Genomic DNA, 20,882 nt, shown 5'->3' with positions numbered 1-20,882 from the left:
ATAGCCTGTTTGTTCCAGGCTGTGTGAGGGAAGGGCTGCTTCCCAACCCCCCTGGCAGTGGCAGTGAGTGGCTGTCAAAAGACAGGACAGGATTCAAGGGCAGCACCTCCAAAGCCAGGAGGATCCCACTTGGCAACTGGGAAGCTGCTCTCCCCCATGGGATTCAAAGACAGAGTGCAGACTGCACCCATTTGCGGTAAGCCTTTCCAGGCCTCCCCCAGCACAGATGACTGTCTGCACCCATCTGGTTGCTCTTGCCAGATCCACAACGGGGCTGCCTGCCCTGTCTCCCTCCTCCCCCTCCAAGCGCTGCAAGGCTGTCACTCACTGGGTGCATCGCAATCCACGCAGAAGCTGTTTCCGCGCACTGTGCGGATGGACTGGAGAGCGAGCATGTCGCTGTGGCTACCCAGCCGAGCCTGAAAGAAATGCAGCCGTCATGTCCTGTTAGGGGTGCTTCTCTCCTCCCGTCTGCCTCAGAGCTACTTTAGCACCTGCCAGAACGTGCTCTACAGGAGAGGGAGGGAGGGAGGGGGGGTCAAAAGGAGAGAGCCCCCTCCCCCACACTGCCAGGGATGATGGTGGTGGTGGAGCCTGGCTCAATGCTGCAGCGCCATCAGTGTGACCCCCACCCCCCACCGCCATTCACTGAGGTGCCTTCAGTCGGATCTGACGGGATCTTTGGACCTGGCTGCCCACCCCTCCACCCCTCAGATCCACTTGTGGAGCCTCAGTGGTAGGACAAAGAGAGCGTATCCATGTGGTCCAAACACGCTTTTAACCCCTCCGGCATGTGCCCCCCACAGCAGAGTCCTGCCCGGCCTTGGCAGCTGCTGACTTCATGTCTTCCGGGCACCAAGCCAGAGCGACCCTCCTCCTCCTCCAAAGAGGCCCAGACTCTGCCCCCAACCCACTCCTGCCCCATTGCTCCCCCTCTCCCATCCGCACAGAAGCAAGGCAGCCGCATGCTCCTGGCAGCAGGGCTGCCACAGCACCCAGCGGCCGCAGAGCCCACATTTTCCTCTGTGTGGCCAGGCCACTCTGTCTGAAGGAGCAGATCCCAGCCGCACCTTCGCCACCCAGCCTGCCCACCTTGTTCTTGCTGCTCTCGCAGCCCTGGAGACTCGCCAGGATCTGGCTCTCAACGGCTTGCACCCAGAGCTCCCGTTCCTCTGCTGTGGATGCCTCAAAGAGCCAGGACTGGCCAGTCAGAGACACGATGATGAACTCAAAGGACTCATCTTGCTCTGGGGAAGAACAAGAGGGAGAGGTCACCGTTCATGGCCCACCCATCCAGCACCCAGTAGGACCACCAGCAGAGGACTGAGTGGCCAGCTGGGCAAAGTGGGCTAATGCTTCATCCAACCCAGTCGCTTGCCTCCAATAGCTCCAAAATTGAGGTACATCACAAGCCTGGAACCCTGCAGGAGAAGCAGGTGGGGTACAGCAAAGCCCCTCCTCATCTGAGCTCCAAACCTTTTCAAGCAATGGCTGCCACAGACTCCCAGGCTACATTCTTTACTCAGTTACTTATGAATTTATTTTAATCCATTTATATTCTACTCTAATGTTCAGATCTCTAGCTGGTTAGCTATACAGTCCCATAAATGCAATCAAACTCATTAAAACGTCAGGCAGTCCCACCTGGGGGGGGGGGGAGGAACTTTTGCTATCTCTGTTCTCCTTTGCCAAAAGGGGGGGGGGAGGTGCTCTCCTCACAGTCTTAGTGGGACTTAGCCCAGTGGTCCACTTGGCCCAGCATCACCCAGGGGCAACCGCCTCCAAATGATGCGTCACAAACCCAAAGTGGCTTGATCCGGTTAGATACGGTGGGATACGGTTATCCCTGGATATAAACTATATCGGAAGGACAGGGAAGGACGTATTGGTGGCGGAGTCGCTCTATACGTGAAAGAAGGCATTGAATCCAGCAAGCTCGAAACCCCAAAAGAGGCAGACTCCTCCACAGAATCGTTGTGGGTGGTGATACCATGCCCCAGGAGGGACTTAATACTGGGAACGATCTATCGTCCCCCTGATCAAAATGCTCAGGGAGATCTTGAGATGAGATATGAAATTGAGGAAGCATCCAAACTAGGAAAGGTGGTAGTAATGGGTGACTTCAACTACCCGGACATAGACTGGCTGCATATGTGTTCCAGTCATGACAAAGAAGCAAAGTTTCTAGATATTCTAAATCACTATTCCCTAGACCAGTTGGTCATGGAACCGACCAGAGGGACGGCAACCCTGGACTTAATCCTCAGTGGGGACCGGGACCTGGTGCGAGATGTAAGTGTTGTTGAACCGATTGGGAGCAGTGACCACAGTGCTATTAAATTAAACATACATGTAACTGGCCAATTGCCAAGAAAATCCAACACGGTCACATTTGACTTCAAAAGAGGAAACTTCACAAAAATGAGGGGATTGGTAAAAAGAAAGCTGAAAAACAAAGTCCAGAGGGTCACATCACTCGAAAATCCTTGGAAGTTGTTTAAAAACACTATATTAGAAGCTCAACTGGAGTGCATACCGCAGATCAGAAAAGGTACCGCCAGGGCCAAGAAGATGCCAGCATGGTTAACGAGCAAAGTCAAGGAAGCTCTTAGAGGCAAAAAGTCTTCCTTCAGAAAATGGAAGTCTTGTCCAAATGAAGAAAATAAAAAAGAACACAAACTCTGGCAAAAGAAATGCAAGAAGACAATAAGGGATGCTAAAAAAGAATTTGAGGAGCACATTGCTAAGAACATAAAAACCAACAACAAAAAATTCTATAAATACATTCAAAGCAGGAGACCATCTAGGGAGGCGATTGGACCCTTGGATGATGAGGGAGTCAAAGGTGTACTAAAGAACTATAAGGAGATTGCAGAGAAGCTAAATGAATTCTTTGCATCTGTCTTCACAGTGGAAGATATAGGGCAGATCCCTGAACCTGAACTAACATTTGCAGGAAGGGATTCTGAGGAACTGAGACAAATAGTGGTAACGAGAAAGGAAGTTCTAAGCTTAATGGACAATATAAAAACTGACAAATCACCGGGCCCGGATGGCATCCACCCGAGAGTTCTCAAAGAACTCAAAGGTGAAATTGCTGATCTGCTAACTAAAATATGTAACTTGTCCCTCGGGTCCTCCTCCGTGCCTGAGGACTGGAAAGTGGCAAATGTAACGCCAATCTTCAAAAAGGGATCCAGAGAGGATCCCGGAAATTACAGGCCAGTTAGCTTAACTTCTGTCCCTGGAAAACTGGTAGAAAATATTATTAAAGCTAGATTAACTAAGCACATAGAAGAACAAGCTTTGCTGAAGCAGAGGCAGCATGGCTTCTGCAAGGGAAGGTCCTGTCTCAGTAATCTATTAGAATTCTTTGAGAGTGTCAACAAGCATATAGATAGAGGTGATCCAGTGGACATAGTGTACTTAGACTTTCAAAAAGCGTTTGACAAGGTACCTCACCAAAGGCTTCTGAGGAAGCTTAGCAGTCATGGAATAAGAGGAGAGGTCCTCTTGTGGATAAGGAATTGGTTAAGAAGCAGAAAGCAGAGAGTAGGAATAAACGGACAGTTCTCCCAATGGAGGGCTGTAGAAAGTGGAGTCCCTCAAGGATCGGTATTGGGACCTGTACTGTTCAACTTGTTCATTAATGACCTAGAATTAGGAGTGAGCAGTGAAGTGGCCAAGTTTGCTGACGACACTAAATTGTTCAGGGTTGTTAAAACAAAAAGGGATTGCGAAGAGCTCCAAAAAGACCTCTCCAAATTGAATGAATGGGCGGAAAAATGGCAAATGCAATTCAATATAAACAAGTGTAAAATTATGCATATTGGAGCAAAAAATCTTAATTTCACATATACGCTCATGGGGTCTGAACTGGCAGTGACTGACCAGGAGAGAGACCTCGGGGTTGTAGTGGACAGCACGATGAAAATGTCGACCCAGTGTGCGGCAGCTGTGAAAAAGGCAAATTCCATGCTAGCAATAATTAGGAAAGGTATTGAAAATAAAACAGCCGATATCATAATGCCGTTGTATAAATCTATGGTGTGGCCGCATTTGGAATACTGTGTACAGTTCTGGTCGCCTCATCTCAAAAAGGATATTCTAGAGTTGGAAAAGGTTCAGAAGAGGGCAACCAGAATGATCAAGGGGATGGAGCGACTCCCTTACGAGGAAAGGTTGCAGCATTTGGGGCTTTTTAGTTTAGAGAAAAGGCGGGTCAGAGGAGACATAATAGAAGTGTATAAAATTATGCATGGCATTGAGAAAGTGGATAGAGAAAAGTTCTTATCTCTCTCTCATAATACTAGAACTCGTGGACATTCAAAGAAGCTGGATGTTGGAAGATTCAGGACAGACAAAAGGAAGTACTTCTTTACTCAGCGCATAGTTAAACTGTGGAATTTGCTCCCACAAGATGCAGTAATGGCCACCAGCTTGGATGGCTTTAAAAGAAGATGAGACAAATTCATGGAGGACAGGGCTATCAATGGCTACTAGCCATGATGGCTGTGCTCTGCCACCCTAGTCAGAGGCAGCATGCTTCTGAAAACCAGTTGCCGGAAGCCTCAGAAGGGGAGAGTGTTCTTGCACTCGGGTCCTGCTTGCGGGCTTCCCCCAGGCACCTGGTTGGCCACTGTGAGAACAGGATGCTGGACTAGATGGGCCACTGGCCTGATCCAGCAGGCTCTTCTTATGTTCTTATGATCCAAGGTGAGTTGTGCCACCAGCAGCAAAAGCACTGTCTGGAGATACAAGGGAAAAGACTGAAGGAGAAAGGGAAAACCAAGCGTAGTGGGAGCACAGAGATGGCAAAAGCAACAGCAGACGGCAGCCTCCCCCAGCCTGCTGCTCTCCAGATGGACCACAACTCCCATTAGAACCAGCCAGGACAGCCATATAATGCTGGGGATGGTGGGGGTTGTAATCCACAACCTCAGGAGGGAAACAGGTTCTAAAAGCCTGCTAGATCTGACCAAGAAGGTCCCTCTAGTCCAGCATCCTGTTCTTGCAGTGGCCACTCAGATGCCCCTACAGGAAGCCCAAAAGCAGGAGCTGAGAGGAAGAGCAGCCCTCTCTCACTCGCAATTCTCAGGAACTGGCATTCAGGGCATGGAGGGCAGAGCCATCGTGGCGAGTAGCGCTGGATGTCCCCAAGTGCTAGTCAGAGAGGGAGAAAAGCTTCTCTGTCCACTTGCTCCATGCCATGCATAATTTTATACACTTCTGCCATGTTGCCTCTTGATGCTCATTTTCTCTAAAACGCCCCAAATGCTGCAGCCTTTCCTCCTCATAGGAGAGTCGCTCCATCCCCTTGATCATTCTGGTTGCCCTATTCTGAACCTTTTCAGATACAATATCCTTTTTGAAGTGACCAGAACAGTACACAGTATTCTAAATGCAGTCAAACCATAGATTTGTATAACAGCATTGTGATATCGGCAGTTTTATTTTCAATTACTTTCTTAATGATCCCTAGCATGGAATTTGCCTTTTTCTCAGCTGCCGCTCTCTGGGTCAACATCTTCACTGAGCTATCCACCATGAACCCTGGTCAGTCACCGCCAGTTCAGACCACATGAACGTATATGTGAAATTAAGATTTTTTTGTTCCAGTTTGCATAACTTTACATTTGTTTACATTGAATTGCATTTGCCATTTTTCCGCCCATTCACTCAGTTTGGAGAGGTCTTTTTGGAGCTCTTCACAATCCCTTTTTGTTTTAACAACCCTGAACAATTTAGTATCATCAGCAAACTTGGCCACCTCACTGCTCACCCCTAACTCCAGATTGCTTATGAGTCACTTAAAAAGCACAGGTCACAATAGCGGTCCTTGGGGGACACCACTTTCTACATCACTGCATTTGGAGAACTGTCCATTTTTTCCTACTCTCCGCTTCCTGCTACTTAAAGAACTCCTGATCCACAAGAGGACCTCTCCTCATATACTAAGACTTACTCAGGAGTTTCTAATGAGGTACTTTGTCAAAAGCTTTTGTCTTTAGTCCCAAATATTATCTGGACCACCTCTATCTATGTATTGTTGACACTCTCCAAGAAGTTTAGTAGGTTAATGAGACAGATGGCTTCAGCAAGGCTTATTCTTCTATATGCTTAGGAATTTTACATTTGACAATGCTTTCTACCTGTTTTCCCAGGACAGATGTGAAGCTACCAGCCTGTAGCTTCCAGGACACCCCAATCAGTTTTCAGGAACTGAGGCTGATCTTAAGGCCAAGATATAATTTTTTCTTGGAGTATCACTGTTTCATGTTTAAATTCTTTAGGAACTCTCGGGTGGATGACATCTGGACCTGACAATTTGTCAGTTTTTGTCTATAAGGCCTGGAACTTTGTCTCTTATCACCACTATTTGCCTCAGCTCCTTCTTCCAAAAATTAGTTCAGGCACAGGGATCTGGCCTACATCTTCCGCTGTGAGGACTGATGCAATGCATTCATTCATCTTCTCTGCAATCTCCTTCTCCTCCCGCTAAAGGCACACCTTTGACTCCCTTGTCATCCAAGACTCCAACAGCCTCTCTAGCTGGTTTCCTGATTCTAATGTATTTAATTTTTTTTGTTGGTGGTGGTCTTTATGTTTCAGCAATGTGAACCTCAAGGGTTTTTTTGCATTCCTTATTGGCTGTTTGTATTTCTCTTGCCAAAATTTGTGTTTCTTATTGTTCTCATTTGGACAAGACTTCCATTTTCTAAAGGAAGCCTTCTTCACTCTATTAGGATGACAAATTCTGCTAATATAGAAGAAATAAAAAGCAAAATGGATCCTGTGCTGGAGGCAGAGATCGTGGTTCTGGGAAGACCAGAGGCCACTAGAGAAGGACACCCCCCATGGGCAGCTGCTACTTGAGAGCCAAGCAAAGGGAAATGTTCCCAGGGAGAACAAAAGTGGGCACTCCCCACCCCAACCTGCCTTGCCAGATGCCCAAGTCAAGGCTGGACAAGTATGGACCCTACAGAGGAACTGCCAGGAGCAAGCTCTGACAGGCTAACTAGTTTCTTGTGGCAGGATGACAGGCAAGAGTCCCCCAGCCAGTTGGGTGAGGCTCAGTGCATGGTGTCTTTGATACTCCAGGTCATGCACAAACTGGGCAGGCATTCAACAGGGACACCAAGCCCATCTTCCTCCTCCTCTGTAAGGCCAGCAAAGGGGACTTGTACCAGAGCAGTTCTGTGGCTCCAGGGAAGTTTCCACCAAGCAGCCCTGGCTGGGAAGGGGCCGTCCTTCAGTGGTTGAGCACCTGCTTAGCATGTACCGACCCCCAACCAGACCACTAGCCCAGCTAGCTTAGTCCTGTGCAGTCTGACTGGCAGCAGCAACCCCGTGGCCCCAGGCAGACTGGGGAAGGGTCATAGCCCAATGGCACAGCGACTGCTTTGCACGCAGAAGGTCCCAGGTTCAACTCCCAGCATCTCCAGACATGGCTGGAAAAGACCCCCAGTTGAAACCCTCGAACGTTGCAGCCACACACTGTGGACACTACTGAGCTATAGAGACCAACAGCATGACTCGGTACAGACAGCTTCCAATGTGCCCAAGATTTGAGAAGAAAGAAAGCTTCAGTTTGTTCTGGAGCCTTCCAATTGTTCTGTTCACATCTTGCTGAAAGTGAGGGCTGAGCAGATGGATCTAGAGAGGAAGATGTAATAGTGGTTCATACAAGCCTCCCTCCCATGAGATGGGATCCCTGTAGGAGAAGGAGAGAGCCAGGGTGGGGCTGAGTGGGATGGCCATTCTGCCTTGATGGTCTTGGCTTGGCAGAACGTGGGCAGCTGGACCAACCAGCCCATGGAAGCTGAGCTGTGGAAATCCCTGGGGGAGGCAAAGGGGGTTTTAACCAGGAGACTTGGGGTGGCGGCAAAGGTCTGTCTGACTGCTTGCAGCCATTTGTCCAGCCGCTCCAGCCCATTAGCTGGCAGTTGTGCCCTACGCTTCAAAGTGTGGCACCCAGTGTGGGGCAGCTGTGAAAAGGCAAATTCCATGCTAGGGATCATTAGGAAAGCTGCTGAAAATAAAACTGCCAATATCACAGTGCTGCTGCAGGTGACAGAAGTATATAATACGAAGTGAGGTGTCCAGAACGGTGCGCAGTTCTGGTCGCCTCACCTCAAAAAGGATATTGTAGAGCTGGAAAAGGTTCAGAAAAGGACAGTCAGGATGATCAAGGGGATGGAGCGACTCCCTATGAGGAAAGGTTGCAGCATTTGGGGCTTTTTAGTTTAGAGAAAAGGCGAGTCAGAGTTGACATGATAGAAATGTATAAAATTTTGCATGGCATTGAGAAAGTGGATAGAGAAAAGCTTTTCTCCCTCTCTCCCAACACTAGAACTCGTGGACATCCAATGACGCTGCATGTTGGAAGATTCAGGACAGACAAAAGAAAGGACTTTTTCAAGCAGCGCACAGTTAAAATATGGAATTCACTCCCACAAGAGGCAGCAATGGACACCAACTTGGATGGCTTTAAAAGAGGATTAGACATTACCATATTATTATTATTATTATTATATTATTATTATTATTATTAAATTTATATCCCATCCCTTCTCCCAGGAGCCCAGGGCAGCAAACAAAAACATTAAAAACATTCTAAAATATCTCAAAAACAGACTTTAAAATATATTAAAACATCTTTAAAAACTTTTTTTAAAAAAGCTTTGAAAACACCTTGAGAAGCAATTCCAACACAGACACAGACCGGAATAAGGTCTCTACTTAAAAGGCTTGTTCAAAGAGGAAGGTCTTCAGCAGGTGCCAAAAAGATAACAGAGATGGCGCCTGTCTAATGCTTAAGGGGAGGGAATTCCAAAGGGCAGGTGCCACCGTATTTATGGAGGGTAAGACATGATGGATATGCTCTGCCCAAATTCGTCCATAATCTGCATTCTTACACAGGAAGCATTTTGCAGGATCAGCCACGATCTACCTAGGCCAGTACTCTTGGCAGCCACTGGCAGGTGGCAGCGGTGGGGGGAGTCCACCAACAGCTGCAATCTGCCTCCTGCTCACTTTCGGGTGACTGGTATGGTCACATGACTTGGGAGAAGAGAGGCAGCTCCTCCTCAGGATGACGCCTGGGCTCCTGAGAAGGGAAGACATTGGGATGGGACATGTGACATGATTAGTGATCTGGATCAGCATTTGTGGTCTGGAGGGCAGCAAAGCTACACCCAAGCTGGAATGATGATGCTCCTACTCTTTTAGGGATAGAGGTTGGATTGGTGTTTTTTGCAGGTTTGCATTTTAGGATGCTGTCGGTTTGGGGAGTGGGATCCAAGGGTCCAAGTTAAGCTAAAGTGTGTTGACCTTGCCTGTGTGGTTTCCAAGAATGGTCCCAGCTGGAGACAGGACGTGGGCCAGAATCATAGTAGAGTTGGAAGGGGCCTATAAGGCCATTGAGTCCAACCCCCTGCTCAGTGCAAGAATCCAAATTAAAGTATCCCTGACAGGCGGCTGTCCAGCTGCCTCTTGGATGCCTCCAGCGTTGAAGAGCCCACCACCTCCCCAGGTCTTTGGTTCCTTTGTTGTACCGCTCTAACAGTTAGGGTTTTCCTTATGTTCAGCTGAAATCTAGTTTCCTGTAACTTGCCCTGCACTCTGGGACGACCGAGAAGAGATCCTGGCCCTCCTCTGTATGCCAACCTTTCAAGTACTTGAAGAGTGCAATCCTATCTCCCCTCAGTCTTCTCTTCTCCAGGCTAAACATGCCCAGCTCTTTCAGTCTCTCCTCATAGGGCTTGTGGGCAGCTTGAATGCAGGGGTGCAGAGTGCCCTTTGCCCACCTCTGTAGTGAAGGCTTGTCCTGCTGCTGACGTCTCCAGAGCTGCAGTTGCTGGACGCAATGAGTAATCATCCTACGCGATGTCACAGCACACGCTCCATCTCATAGCAAAATGATTTGTAATTACCTAATTAGTGTTATGCAAATAACATCCTCAGCTCTGTAATGTGGCTTCCTCGGTCTCTATTAGAGACAGGGAGGGAGGGTGAAGAAGGGGCCCTGCAACACATTTACTTGGCTGCCCTGGACACGATCCCTTTCTGGGATCCTGCCCCAGGGGTCCTGGGCTTGCTCCACCCACTCCCGGTCAGGCTGGGGCCTGCAGGGAGTGCCCTTGGGAGGCCACCCCCCACTCTGGGGAGCACCTACAGGCCTGCTCAGCAAGAGGGCTGGCTGGCATACATTTCTCAGAGGCCCCACCAACCCCTCTGCTGACACAGAGGCTGCTGCAGGAAGGATACAGGAGAGCAGCTGCCCTCGGCCTGACCACTTGCCTAGTGGAAGTCTAACCTCCCTCTCCAGATGGTGCCTACTTGGCTGCAGGTCTATTGCTTACAGCTGCCTCCTTCCATTGGCACAGAGTCCCGCAGGCTGGAGTGCATTTTATATCTATCGCACGTCCATGTCTTCAGTCCTGAGGCTGGGCGGGGGCATAGTTAGGGGAGGAAACTGTTGGTCATTCCTCCTCTTGGCTTCCAAATGTCAGCCTCTCCTGTTAGCATGTCCTTGTAAACTCTTTCGGTTCCCAGATCCCTTCCACTTCGCCTTGTACGAACTCCCCAATAACCTCTGTGACTGTCCTCTGACGGCCAGCGGCATTGCAGGCTCTTTGATGCCAGCCACAGCGGCAACAGGCATCCCGCCCTGGTGCTCAGCTCCCCTTCCAGCTCCAAGGCTCCAGCGATGGTTATCCAGGCAGACAGGAACTCGTTCAGCTGGCAGCATCAGACGGCTGTAGCAGGGCCTGGGTGGGCACAGTAGGGAACCACTGACGGCCCCCTGGAGCCTCTACAACACTCCCCAGAGGCGGCCTGTGCTCGGCACCCATGAGCTTTCTGTGCTGCCACTGCAGGAGGTAGCAGCCCTTTGGCAAAGGGGTTGTACCATCCAATTCTGCAGGACTCTTGTTGACAGGGAAGAGAGCTTAATGCCTCACTATGCAGCTCCTTTACCCCCCCCCATCATTTCAATGCATTCCTCTGGGCCCAGCAGCAAACCCCCCCCCAACTCATTAGCTCAGTGACTGACCAACTGAGAAATTAGAGGAACATTTGGGTAATTTGATGAGAGACTGGGATGGGCTGCTGCAGAGACTCAGGGGGGTGAGCTGCTTGGGGCTTGGCACGAGAGCGTTCCCTGTTCTGGCTCTATCGCGGTGGGGTGGGGTGAGGAGGAGCTGGCCAGGAAGGGGGGTGGGAGCCGTGTCTGTGTGCAGCTCTCCAGGAATTAGTGGGCAGTGGAATGAACAAGTGCGTCGCTTGATTATTTTTTGATGATGTTTTACAGACTGAGTGCTCTGAAGTGCTCCGAGCAAGCCAGGCAGGGCTGCTGCTGTTAATGGGTGTTAACCCCACGACCTCGTCTGCAACGCTGCCTCGCAACAAGCCCTCCAAATGAGAGGGAAATTAGCAAGGCCGCTGCAGGAACAGGGGAACGGGGCCAGGCGGCCCTCCGCCAGGCATGCCCCCTCCCAGTCCTGCTTCCCAGGGCACCTTCACCCCCCTTTGGGGAGGATGGGGGGCTCAAGCACCCTCCTCAGGACTCCACCTTGTAAAGGGTGGGGGGACATGCCTTGGCTGGAATCCCCCCCCCGGCAGGTGAGGGCAGGTGAGGGCAGGGTGGGGTGGGGAGGCTTCTCCCCACTCCCTTTCCCTATGGCCAGTGCCCTATATCCCTCTCAGGAGGCATCTGTCCCACCACTCTGTTCACATCAAGGCTGCTGCTGGGAGGCAGCGCTACCTGCACGCTGCAGGGGGCTTGCAAGGAGCCAAGAGGCACACTCCTCTCTCGCACCCAGCACCCAGGGACCCCCTGGCAGGGCACAGAGGGCTGCTCACTGGCATGGCAGCTCATCACTCCAAGAGGGACTTGGCATCTCTGCAATCGAGCAGGCGTTGGGGGGCGAGTGCGAGGCGGGCGCCATTCGTAAATGTCATTGTGCTGCCGCCTCATTTTGCAGCTCATTAAACCCAATATTCCTAACCTGTATTAGTGCATCAGGGACAGCCCCCCTCCCCCTCCCGCCAAGCAGCAGCACAGGCCAGGGAGATGATGGGGTCCACAATGACTCTGCCTTGGAGAGCCACAGACGGCTTGTGGCCAGCCCTGCGCTCCCTGCAAGTAAACCGTGATCCAAAGCAGGCTGGGTGAGAACTCCAGCAATGTTGTTGCGGGGGGAGAGAAGAGCGGTGCCTCTGTCTTGCATGCCAGCCGCTGGCTGTGGGCGACGGCCTGGGCACAAGAGGCCAGCATGTGCAGAGAAGACTCCCCTGTGCTCCAAGGGCCACGACTCCAGCGGCTGCTCTTCCACTGCAGGAAGGGGGTACTGAGCACAAGACATTGCCTGGGTGGGGAACCTGGCTCCAGACAGGAAGGGTGCAGAGACTTCTAGAGAGTCAGGGGAGGCGGGGAAGGGAGCAGGTGGGGCTGTCGGGAGGGGCACAAGGAGATGCTGCAATCCCACATCCCACCCATCTCAATCTGGTGAATGCCGCTCAGCAGTGCATTGCCAGCCAGCAGCAAAGGGTGCTCCAACAGGCAGCATTAATCATGCCCCTTGCCCCAAAACAACTTTTTACCGGCCATCAGTTCTCCTGTGGGCTTTAAAACACAACAACAAAGACAAAGGCACATTATTTGGCCTCTACAAAAAACACACTAAGGGGCTGTCAGCTAGTTGCCGATTGCATCAGTCCTTAAGCCCAAGAGGACTTCGTTATTCAGGGACAGCCAATCAGCCAGCCCCGAGAAAGAATCTGCACAGCAATCCTGCCCAGTTCTATTCACTGGGTTAGGGCAGATCTCTCTCCTCCTCTGTCTCTCCCACAAATGCACACTCGCAACCCGGGAGAGCAGCCCCACGCTGTGCTCCCAGGAGTTCAGCTGCAGCACATGCACAGCCACAGAGTTTGCCAAAGCTGGGCATTTGGGGCTGTCCCCCCCCTGCACTTCGCAGCCTCTGTAGCTGCTGCCTGACACGCACCCATGCACTTTGCAGACACTCCCTGAGCAGTTTGACACAGTGACGGCAGGAGCAACTCTCTCTTTAACATGCGGCCATGTAAAGAAGCAACCGCTCCTTGCGTGATTTATGATACTTCAGAACAACGAAGATTCAATTGCACTGCACGTCCTCGCCTCTGATTACCTCCTAAATGAGATAAACTGATGGCAATTCATCCCGAGACCTCACCCACACTCCCAGGGTGCCAACCTGAGGCACTGAGGCTGGTCTCCCTGCCTGCCTGCCTGCCTGGAGTCTCCCCCCCCAGCTCCAAAGGCTGCTGCAGTAGCCAAACTAGCCTGCTAGGGGAAAGGGGCATCTGGTCGTGTGGAATGCGGTTTGGGGGGAGACAAGACTGCAACTTGCCAGCAGGTTCCTGGGCCCTGCAAAAGCAAGAGTGAGCAGAGTGCCAGAGGCAGCCATCAGGCTGTGGGAAAAGCAGGCCAGGGCAGCAAGGGAGAAATACGTGCTGGAGTTCGGCATGCAAACTCTCTGCCCCACTCCCGACAGGCCCCTTGCTGCAACCAGGAGGAACCACACATGGCTCCTGAGCATGTGAAGATGGCCATCAATGAATGCAAATGCCTTGCTTGTGAAGGCTCTCACTGCTTGGCCAGCATGTCAAGGGGAAAGGAGGGGATCTGGTCCATATGTCTAGATCTCCACAAATCTGCAGATCTATCGTGCAGATCTAGCTGCAAACCAATGTGCAACTGATGTGGGCCACAGGTAATATTGCATCACTCTCCCCCATCCTATCAACACCCCTTCCTGATTTGAGAGACAATTTGTGTCCTAGACCCTCCCTCCCTCCCAGTTGCATCGGCTCAACTCAGCTCCTACCATCTGCCCAGGATAAGGCGGATGGGGGAGGGAGTACACATCTTGCTCCAGTTGGAGAGGCAGTGCTGATCTTCTGCCACCCATGCCAAGTATGGCACAGGCTAGTTGGGGCCAGGTTTAGCTGACATCTCCCCATCCCTCGAGGACTAGCAGCCTAGCGGTCACAGTAGTGGTGTGGACACAAGTTCTAACAGGTTTTTATTTCCACCATTGCACATACGCACAACCCCAACTGCCCCCTGCCTCAACATGGATAGCTTCTCACCTCCTTGCTCCCAACTCACCATCCCCAACACAGATTAGAAGCCCCCTTCACCGACAAGTATATAGGAAAAAGTTGGTAAGCATGCAGCCTTTTTCTCAAAAGCACAAAGCACTGTGCAGGCCGGCTGGCTGGCCTCAGAAATGCACAGAAAGGAGACTGCAAAGTGGCCCACGCTGTGACCCTCTGGCTGCAAAGGTCAGGATGGGCAACAACACTAATTGCAGGCAAGGCCCACACAGCTCTTCAAGTTGCCTTTGGCTGAAAAGACCTTCCGCCTGCCCCCCACCCCTGCCTTGGGATCTGGCACGTGTGCAAAGTGCCACAAGGAACTCTCCCCTCGCCCTTCCCGTGCCCACATGTGGTGTGGTAGACTGGTGGTAGAGCTTACCACAGGGCAAGCTAGGGGGGGCGACCACCAGCTCTCCCCTCCGTGACCCTTCCTCCCTCTCTTCCATCACACTGAAATAGCTAAATTGTAAGGTCGGCAGAAGAAAAGCCGTCTCAGTGGGCGTGCCCTGGGAAAGCAAGAGAAAGGCCATTGCCCAGGGGGCTCCACAGGTCCTGCGCCCTGCAGAGGAATCAGAGGTGGCTGGGCGGGCCTCTCTCACCCTCAGCCCTCCACACCTCGAATGGGGAACAAGCTCCAGAGCCACAACACAGCCCCTCCCCCTAACTCCCCCAGAGGAAGGGGTCCGGCAGCAGCAGCAGCAGCAAGGTACCTTCAGCCACCAAACTGGCCCCGTCCGGCCGGCTGGTGCCTGTGCTTTTTTTCCGGCGATGCTTCTTCCTGTTGGCGTGGGGTGATGGTGGGGGCTCAGGCTTGGGACTGGCAGTGCTGGACACATTGGGGCTGGAGGTAAGGGAATCTGTGGTGCCGTTGGCTGGAGGAAGAAAGAGGGGAGAGAGGAAAGGGGTCAGTCTGTCTATCCCCCAACCCCCATGCCTCACTCAAAGCAACCAACTCATCCCTCCATAATCTTCCTGCCCCTCAAGAGGTACCCCAATGCTTTCCTCCCACAAGAGGCCGGAGGCCAGGCCCAGAGACAGGCCCCCACTGAGAACAGAGCAGCCCTCCATCAGTTGGGGCAGAAATGGGAGGATCTCCGCAGGCGCCTGCCATGGCACTGGAGAGACATATCTCTGCCTGCCACGCGCCAAATTTATCCTCAATCATACTGTTCCTTACAATTAATAGCAGAATTAGAAACAATCAGGGAGCTGGCTAATTACTGTCAATTAGAGTGCGCTAATCAAGCTCCGATCACACACACACATGCACGCATGCACGCACACACACACAGTGCCACGGCTCTCACCATTAAATGTCAAATTTCATTAGAGACCAGCAACAAAATCAGAAGAAGCCTGACATTCAGCCGCGGTGCTCTGAGTGCCGGCTTCCAATCAGCATAAATGCGGAAGCACCCCTGCCAAGGCACTCCAGACCCACACCGCCCCCCGGCCTGGCTCAAGCTGAACCTCCCTGAGCATGGAACCGGGGCAGTAGGCTCCCCTCTCACACCGTGGGAGAAGGAGGCACCTTTTCTCACCTGCTCCCTAGAAAAAGATTTGGGGAAGGGGTTACCCCTTCCCTTCTGCACACAGACATCCACACAAACAGTGGGGGCGTTAAAAAATGAAAAGCAGCTTGGAACACCCCCCTCCCTGCACTGTGCCAGAGGCCTCCAGTCTGGCCCCTTCACAGAACTCCAGTTCCCAAATGCCCAGGTTGGGAAACTGCACTGGTAGATCATGTTAGACACTGGATTAAACACAGTGTGTAGACACAGCCTCCCTTAACGTCACAAAGGGTGCGACGAGGACTTTACTTCTCCACAGAGAAAGGATTTGGGGAAAGCCACCCTCCTTCCCCAGCTGCAGAAGTCAGCAAGAGAAAGGGGTCTGTGTGTGAAGGGTGGGGCCAAATGCCGTCTGATGAGGGCCACTGGCCCAGGGCAACTCCAGCAGAGGCTTTGCCCCAGGCAGCTGCCACCGTCTCCTCCATGGCCAGAGGGGGAGAGTGGGAAGTGGGGGGGCAGAGCTCAACAGGGAGACAGAGAAAGGTCCTGGCAGCAGCCCCCACTGCAAAGGCTACCCCAAGCCAAGCCGTGACGGAGCAGGGGCCCAGTCACCGGGGGGGGGGAGGGCTTTTGTGATGTTGGGCCAAACATGCCTTTGGCCTGATCCAGCGCTAAGCTCTTCTGGCGGAAGACCATTTTCAGCGCAAGGACCACATTCCCTTCTAGACAGTCTCCTGGAGGGCCGTATGCCAGGGGTGGGGTGGGGTGGGCCAGAGGCACAAGCAGGCAGAGCAGTAAGCTCTTTCTGCACACTCAGCCCGTCCAGGCAGGCAGGGCAAGAAGCAGCGCCTGTGAGGGGAGCGGTCCAAGAGTCTGTGCTGCCTGGGGACAGTCCTGAAGGCCCGAGGAAGACCCCTCCCCGGTGGGCTGCCCATCCCTGCCTTGTGTTCTCCCAGATACCAAGTGCCAGGTACATGGAGGGGCGAGTGTGTGTATTTAGGACACTCTCCTGTGCCCAGGGGGACCAGCACAGAGTTCCGTGTGGATGTTGTGTGTCACTGATGCCCCTTTAAGTGCCTGGCATGCCTGGAGCAAAAGCCCAGGGAGCAGGTTCAGTGGGCTGGAGGGGACCTCAAGGGTCATCTAGACCAACCAGTGACAGAGGAAGGGGCTCCTTACACCAATGGATTCTCCCCTAGGCAAACCAGACATTTCCTTTCACACCTGGCAGCGACTCTCAGAGCCAGAAGGGCTCTCCAGCCTTAGCTAGCACTGTCTGTCCGTCCATCCATCTCCTGCTCAGAAGTCAGGCTCTCCCATCCTGCCTACTGCCCTTCTAGTAAGAGAAACGGCTTCCCTGCTCTCCCACTTGCTCCCCCCCCTTCTAGCCTTTAAGACAACCCTGCCCAGCACCAACTCAGGGCAGACCCCAGTGGCACAGGCTGCATCCTCCCTACACGGGCAATGCACGAAGAGCCCTCTGCCATGCCCCACATCCACTGCCTGGCTGCCTGGCTCACTCCCGCCCACCCGCCCGCTCTGCCCCATCAGCAGTAACAGTCTGATTAATTCGCTTCCAGCAGGGAGCTGATGGGGCCAATGATGGAGGCGCTGCATCAGGCGCGCCGAAATTGATAGTTTTTCACAGTTACAAATGAGGAGCCTCCCCAGCTCCAAATGGCGGCGGCGCAGTCGGACTCCGGTAATGATCATAAAGAGGCTCTCTTTAAACTGCGAAAGCCCCTGGGAGTGAGTGGGGGGGCGGCTGCCGCGCTAATGAGAACGACGAGGGGGCGAGCGGGCATGGAAATGGCTCCTCCACTCTTGATGTGCATTTAACTGCTTTTTTAGTGCGGCAGCAGAGCCAGGAAGCACCGAGTGATGGATGCCGCACAGAAGCATTTATTTTCCAATTCGGCAAAGTGGCTACGTTGGGAAATGTATGAATTATTTTAATTCACTCAACTGTCCTGAAACACCCGTGCAGGAGAGAGAAGGGAGAGGGAGGAGAGACTATACTGGGGTTCCTGATCATCTCAGCCAGCCAACTGGTGGATGCGCCACATCTGTGGGCAGCGAGAGAGCGAAAGAGGCAGTGCGGCCAGTCCCATCGCCATGCAACAGCCTTCCCTCGAACCCTGGCCTTTGGTGTCTTTGGCCTCTTCCCCACAACCTGCCTGGAACGGCTTCTTTCCTCCGCCCCCTCCCAGTCCCACTGTAAGCTCCTTGGAGCAGGGGCCCACTCCTCACTTCTTCTCTAGAGGAGGGAGGGCCGGATGGTGGGATTCTAGTATACATGCAGAGAGAGAGAGAGAGGAGAAAGAGAAAAGGAGGAGGAGGAGGAAGTAGGTGGGGTGTGCCAACTTCTGGTTTGCATCATGGCAGCCACCCCCTGCCCCATGGGACTGACCTCTAAGGCCAGAAGCGAAGAGATGGATGGACGGAACAAGATGCATCCGGAAGGTGCAGCAGGTCTGCCCACCACTTGCTGGAATTGCAGCCCACCCCCTAAACCTCAGTATTTATGCTTCTCCCTGGAAAGCAAACGGAAGGCACAAGGCCCACAGCTCGCGTCCCTGCCCCCACCCCAGACAGACAGGTGCCACTTACCTGGGTTTGGTACGCTGCTGGGCAGGGCAACTGCTTCACTCCACTGGTCTGCACTGGAGACCGAATAGGACCGCTGATGCATGCCACCGCTGCCGCCTTCTGGCTTTGTGCTGAAGCCGACCAAGTTGGTGCCGCTGCCCGAGCGCTCCGAGTGCAGGGAGGTGCTGCTGGCTGAGTGGGGGGCACCTGCAGGGGAGATACAGGGCCAGCCCGGGGGTGAGGGGCATCACTGAAAGAGATGCTGCTGATTCCCCCTCCCAAAAGAAGAGAGACATCTAGCCCACACAATCTATCCCAGAGCACACCCCACAAACAACTCATCCTCCTCGCACAGGCATCCATATGTCAGGGAAGAGGGCTGGGCAGAGAGAACTCTTGCCCAGGGGAGCTCAGGAGCAGATACTTCCTCTGCTAGCATCAGAGACTCCAGGGCATTGCCTCATATCCCACACTGCCTTGCAGAATTTGCAATTCAGGGATGGAACCAGGTCCAAGATTTAAGAGGAGGAGACGGGCCAAGGTCCCCTGGAGGCCACCAGTATCTCTGGGGGCAGGAAGAGGGAGGAAGCAGACAGGGGCTCTTGAGATTGCTCGCTAGCCATTAGGCAGCTGGAAGGGGAGGGCTTGTTGCTCTGATGCACAACTGCAGCCCAGTGGGCAGAGGAGAGGATCCCCATGCCCACACATTGCCTCAAGGTCCAGCTCCTGTGACTCACTTTGCACACACAAAGATAAACGTGCTCCACAGTGCTAGGGGCAATCACGCCTACCGGCAAGCTGTTATTCTGGTGTTGCTTTACGATGCCAAATAAATATGTCTGTGGGGTGGCTCAGTGGAAAAGCTTTATTTTCAATGAGTTAGACCAATTGCCACACCTGGGCCAATGAGAAAACTTACCACCACCACCACCACCAGTTGGCTGTAGGAATCTGTGCCTTCCCTTGCAGCACGCAGTTAGGCTCACTTACCTGAGTCGCCTGGCACTTCCTGCTGCTGTCGCTGTTACACAAGCCAGTGTCCATTCTCTGCTTATTGCACAGCATGGACTGTAAAAGGCCCTGACTGCAGACAGCTGCCCTAGATGACCTTCCTCCAACTCTGCCATTTATGCAAAGGCCCCCAACTGCATGAGCCCCGCTTGCCACGGAGAGGTGTGGCACCAGAAGGGCCATAGCTCAGTAGCAGAGTCTCCGGGTTCAATCCCCAACGGCATCTCCAGGGAGAGGCGGGGAGAGCCCTTGCTGGAAACCGAGCCGCTGCCAGCCACTGTAACTAATGCTGACCTGATGGACCAATGGCCTGGCCTGGTTTGAGGAGCCTCCTGTGTTCCTGGAAGAGCCTGGGGACGACGACAAGGGACCCCCCCCCCGTGCGCTCAGGATACCTGTGTCTCCTTCCCGAGGCACCTGCATCTGGGGAGCTGGGCAGGGGATTCAGGCGAAGGGTGCGCAAGGCCAAGGGTGAGGAGGGGGTCATGGTCCAGCCAACCACAACTGAAGAAAGAGAGCTCTGCTAGGGATCAGCCAAACTCCCCGGCTGGAGGGAGGCTGTGCTGTGGGCAGGGCAGGGCAGGGGCGGATGGGCTGTCCAAGGGCTGGGCCAGGCAGATGTTGCCCTCACCCGTCCCTCATCCTCCTGGGTAAGTTTTCATGACTGTTCTCTTCATGCTGGCAGTCCAGGAAATAGCCAGTTGGTGCCCTCCCCGCCCTCCCACGGCACTAGGCCTCAGTCACTGTCACGTACAATTCTCCAGCCTGAGGCTATAAAAGTATCCCTGAATCGCTCCCTCAACCCCAGGAGAAATACTGGGCTCCCTTCAGGCTCTCCACCTGCCTGGCACTGTCAATACTTCACACACACAATCATCTGCACTCATTTCCTCTTAAAAGATGGGAGCTGAACTTTTGGGGTGCCAGGGTCAAGAAGGATGTGGAAAGCCGAGTGAAATGCCGTGAGGGCTTCTCTGTCCCTCATTACGCAAGAGGCCAGGCAGGAGCAAGAGAACTTGTGCTTTGCCTGCAGGATGCTGCCTCTTGCGCCTGGCAATGGAGGAGGAAGGGGGGGTTCCCTCTGGACCCAAGCCCTGTTCCTCCTGGGAAAGGGCAGCAGGGATGCCACCACGCCTCACACAGCTGCTTGCAAGGGCTGGGGCTCCTCAGATGGCACCGCTTGCGTCTGAGCAAGGCTCTGAAGGCTGTTGAGGCAATTGGTTCCCGTCAGCAGCAGCAGCAGGCCCACTTTTCTATTTACCGTATTTACATGCTGCCCAATAAGCCAGGTGCTCTGGGCAGAGAGATGGCGGGAGGCTCAGGCCTGACCGCCCTGGAGCAGGTGTGAAGCAAGACAGCAAGAGGGGGACGGGGCCCTGCGACACCTCGGCTCCCCCCACCTCCTCCCCTCTCCATCCCAGGGCGAGTGATGGGGCTGATGTGCTCTGCTCCACTGAACTCCCCCCTCCCTCTAGTTCAGCGCCTAAAAAACACGTGTAAAACCATGACACCGACTTTGCCTCTAATTAGCCCTTAATTTACAAGACATACTCGGAAGGGTAATTAGCTGGTGCTCGGCTCCTGCCGGCTGCCACATTCATCTCTGTGCTGCCTTCCCTGGTG

At 53.2% G+C, this 20,882-nt stretch overlaps 1 protein-coding gene across 3 annotated transcripts in view; it reads right to left on the bottom strand.

Moving 5' to 3' along the window:
- Positions 1-20,882, bottom strand: part of AGAP3 (ArfGAP with GTPase domain, ankyrin repeat and PH domain 3) — a 132,031-nt gene that overhangs the window by 15,245 nt on the left and 95,904 nt on the right. For all 3 annotated transcript variants that reach the window (XM_061585635.1, XM_061585636.1, XM_061585634.1), the window contains exons 12-15: positions 18,270-18,455; positions 14,859-15,020; positions 1,093-1,247; positions 329-419 (exon numbers count right to left, since the gene is read on the bottom strand). In XM_061585635.1, the coding sequence (XP_061441619.1) occupies positions 329-419; positions 1,093-1,247; positions 14,859-15,020; positions 18,270-18,455 (594 nt within the window). The remainder of the gene's footprint in view (positions 1-328; positions 420-1,092; positions 1,248-14,858; positions 15,021-18,269; positions 18,456-20,882) is intronic.

Source organism: Rhineura floridana, chromosome 10, assembly GCF_030035675.1.
Source record: "Rhineura floridana isolate rRhiFlo1 chromosome 10, rRhiFlo1.hap2, whole genome shotgun sequence".
Lineage (NCBI taxonomy): Eukaryota > Metazoa > Chordata > Lepidosauria > Squamata > Rhineuridae > Rhineura > Rhineura floridana.
Note: the sequence above shows the minus strand (reverse complement) of the source record. Positions and strands in the feature narration are given on the sequence as shown.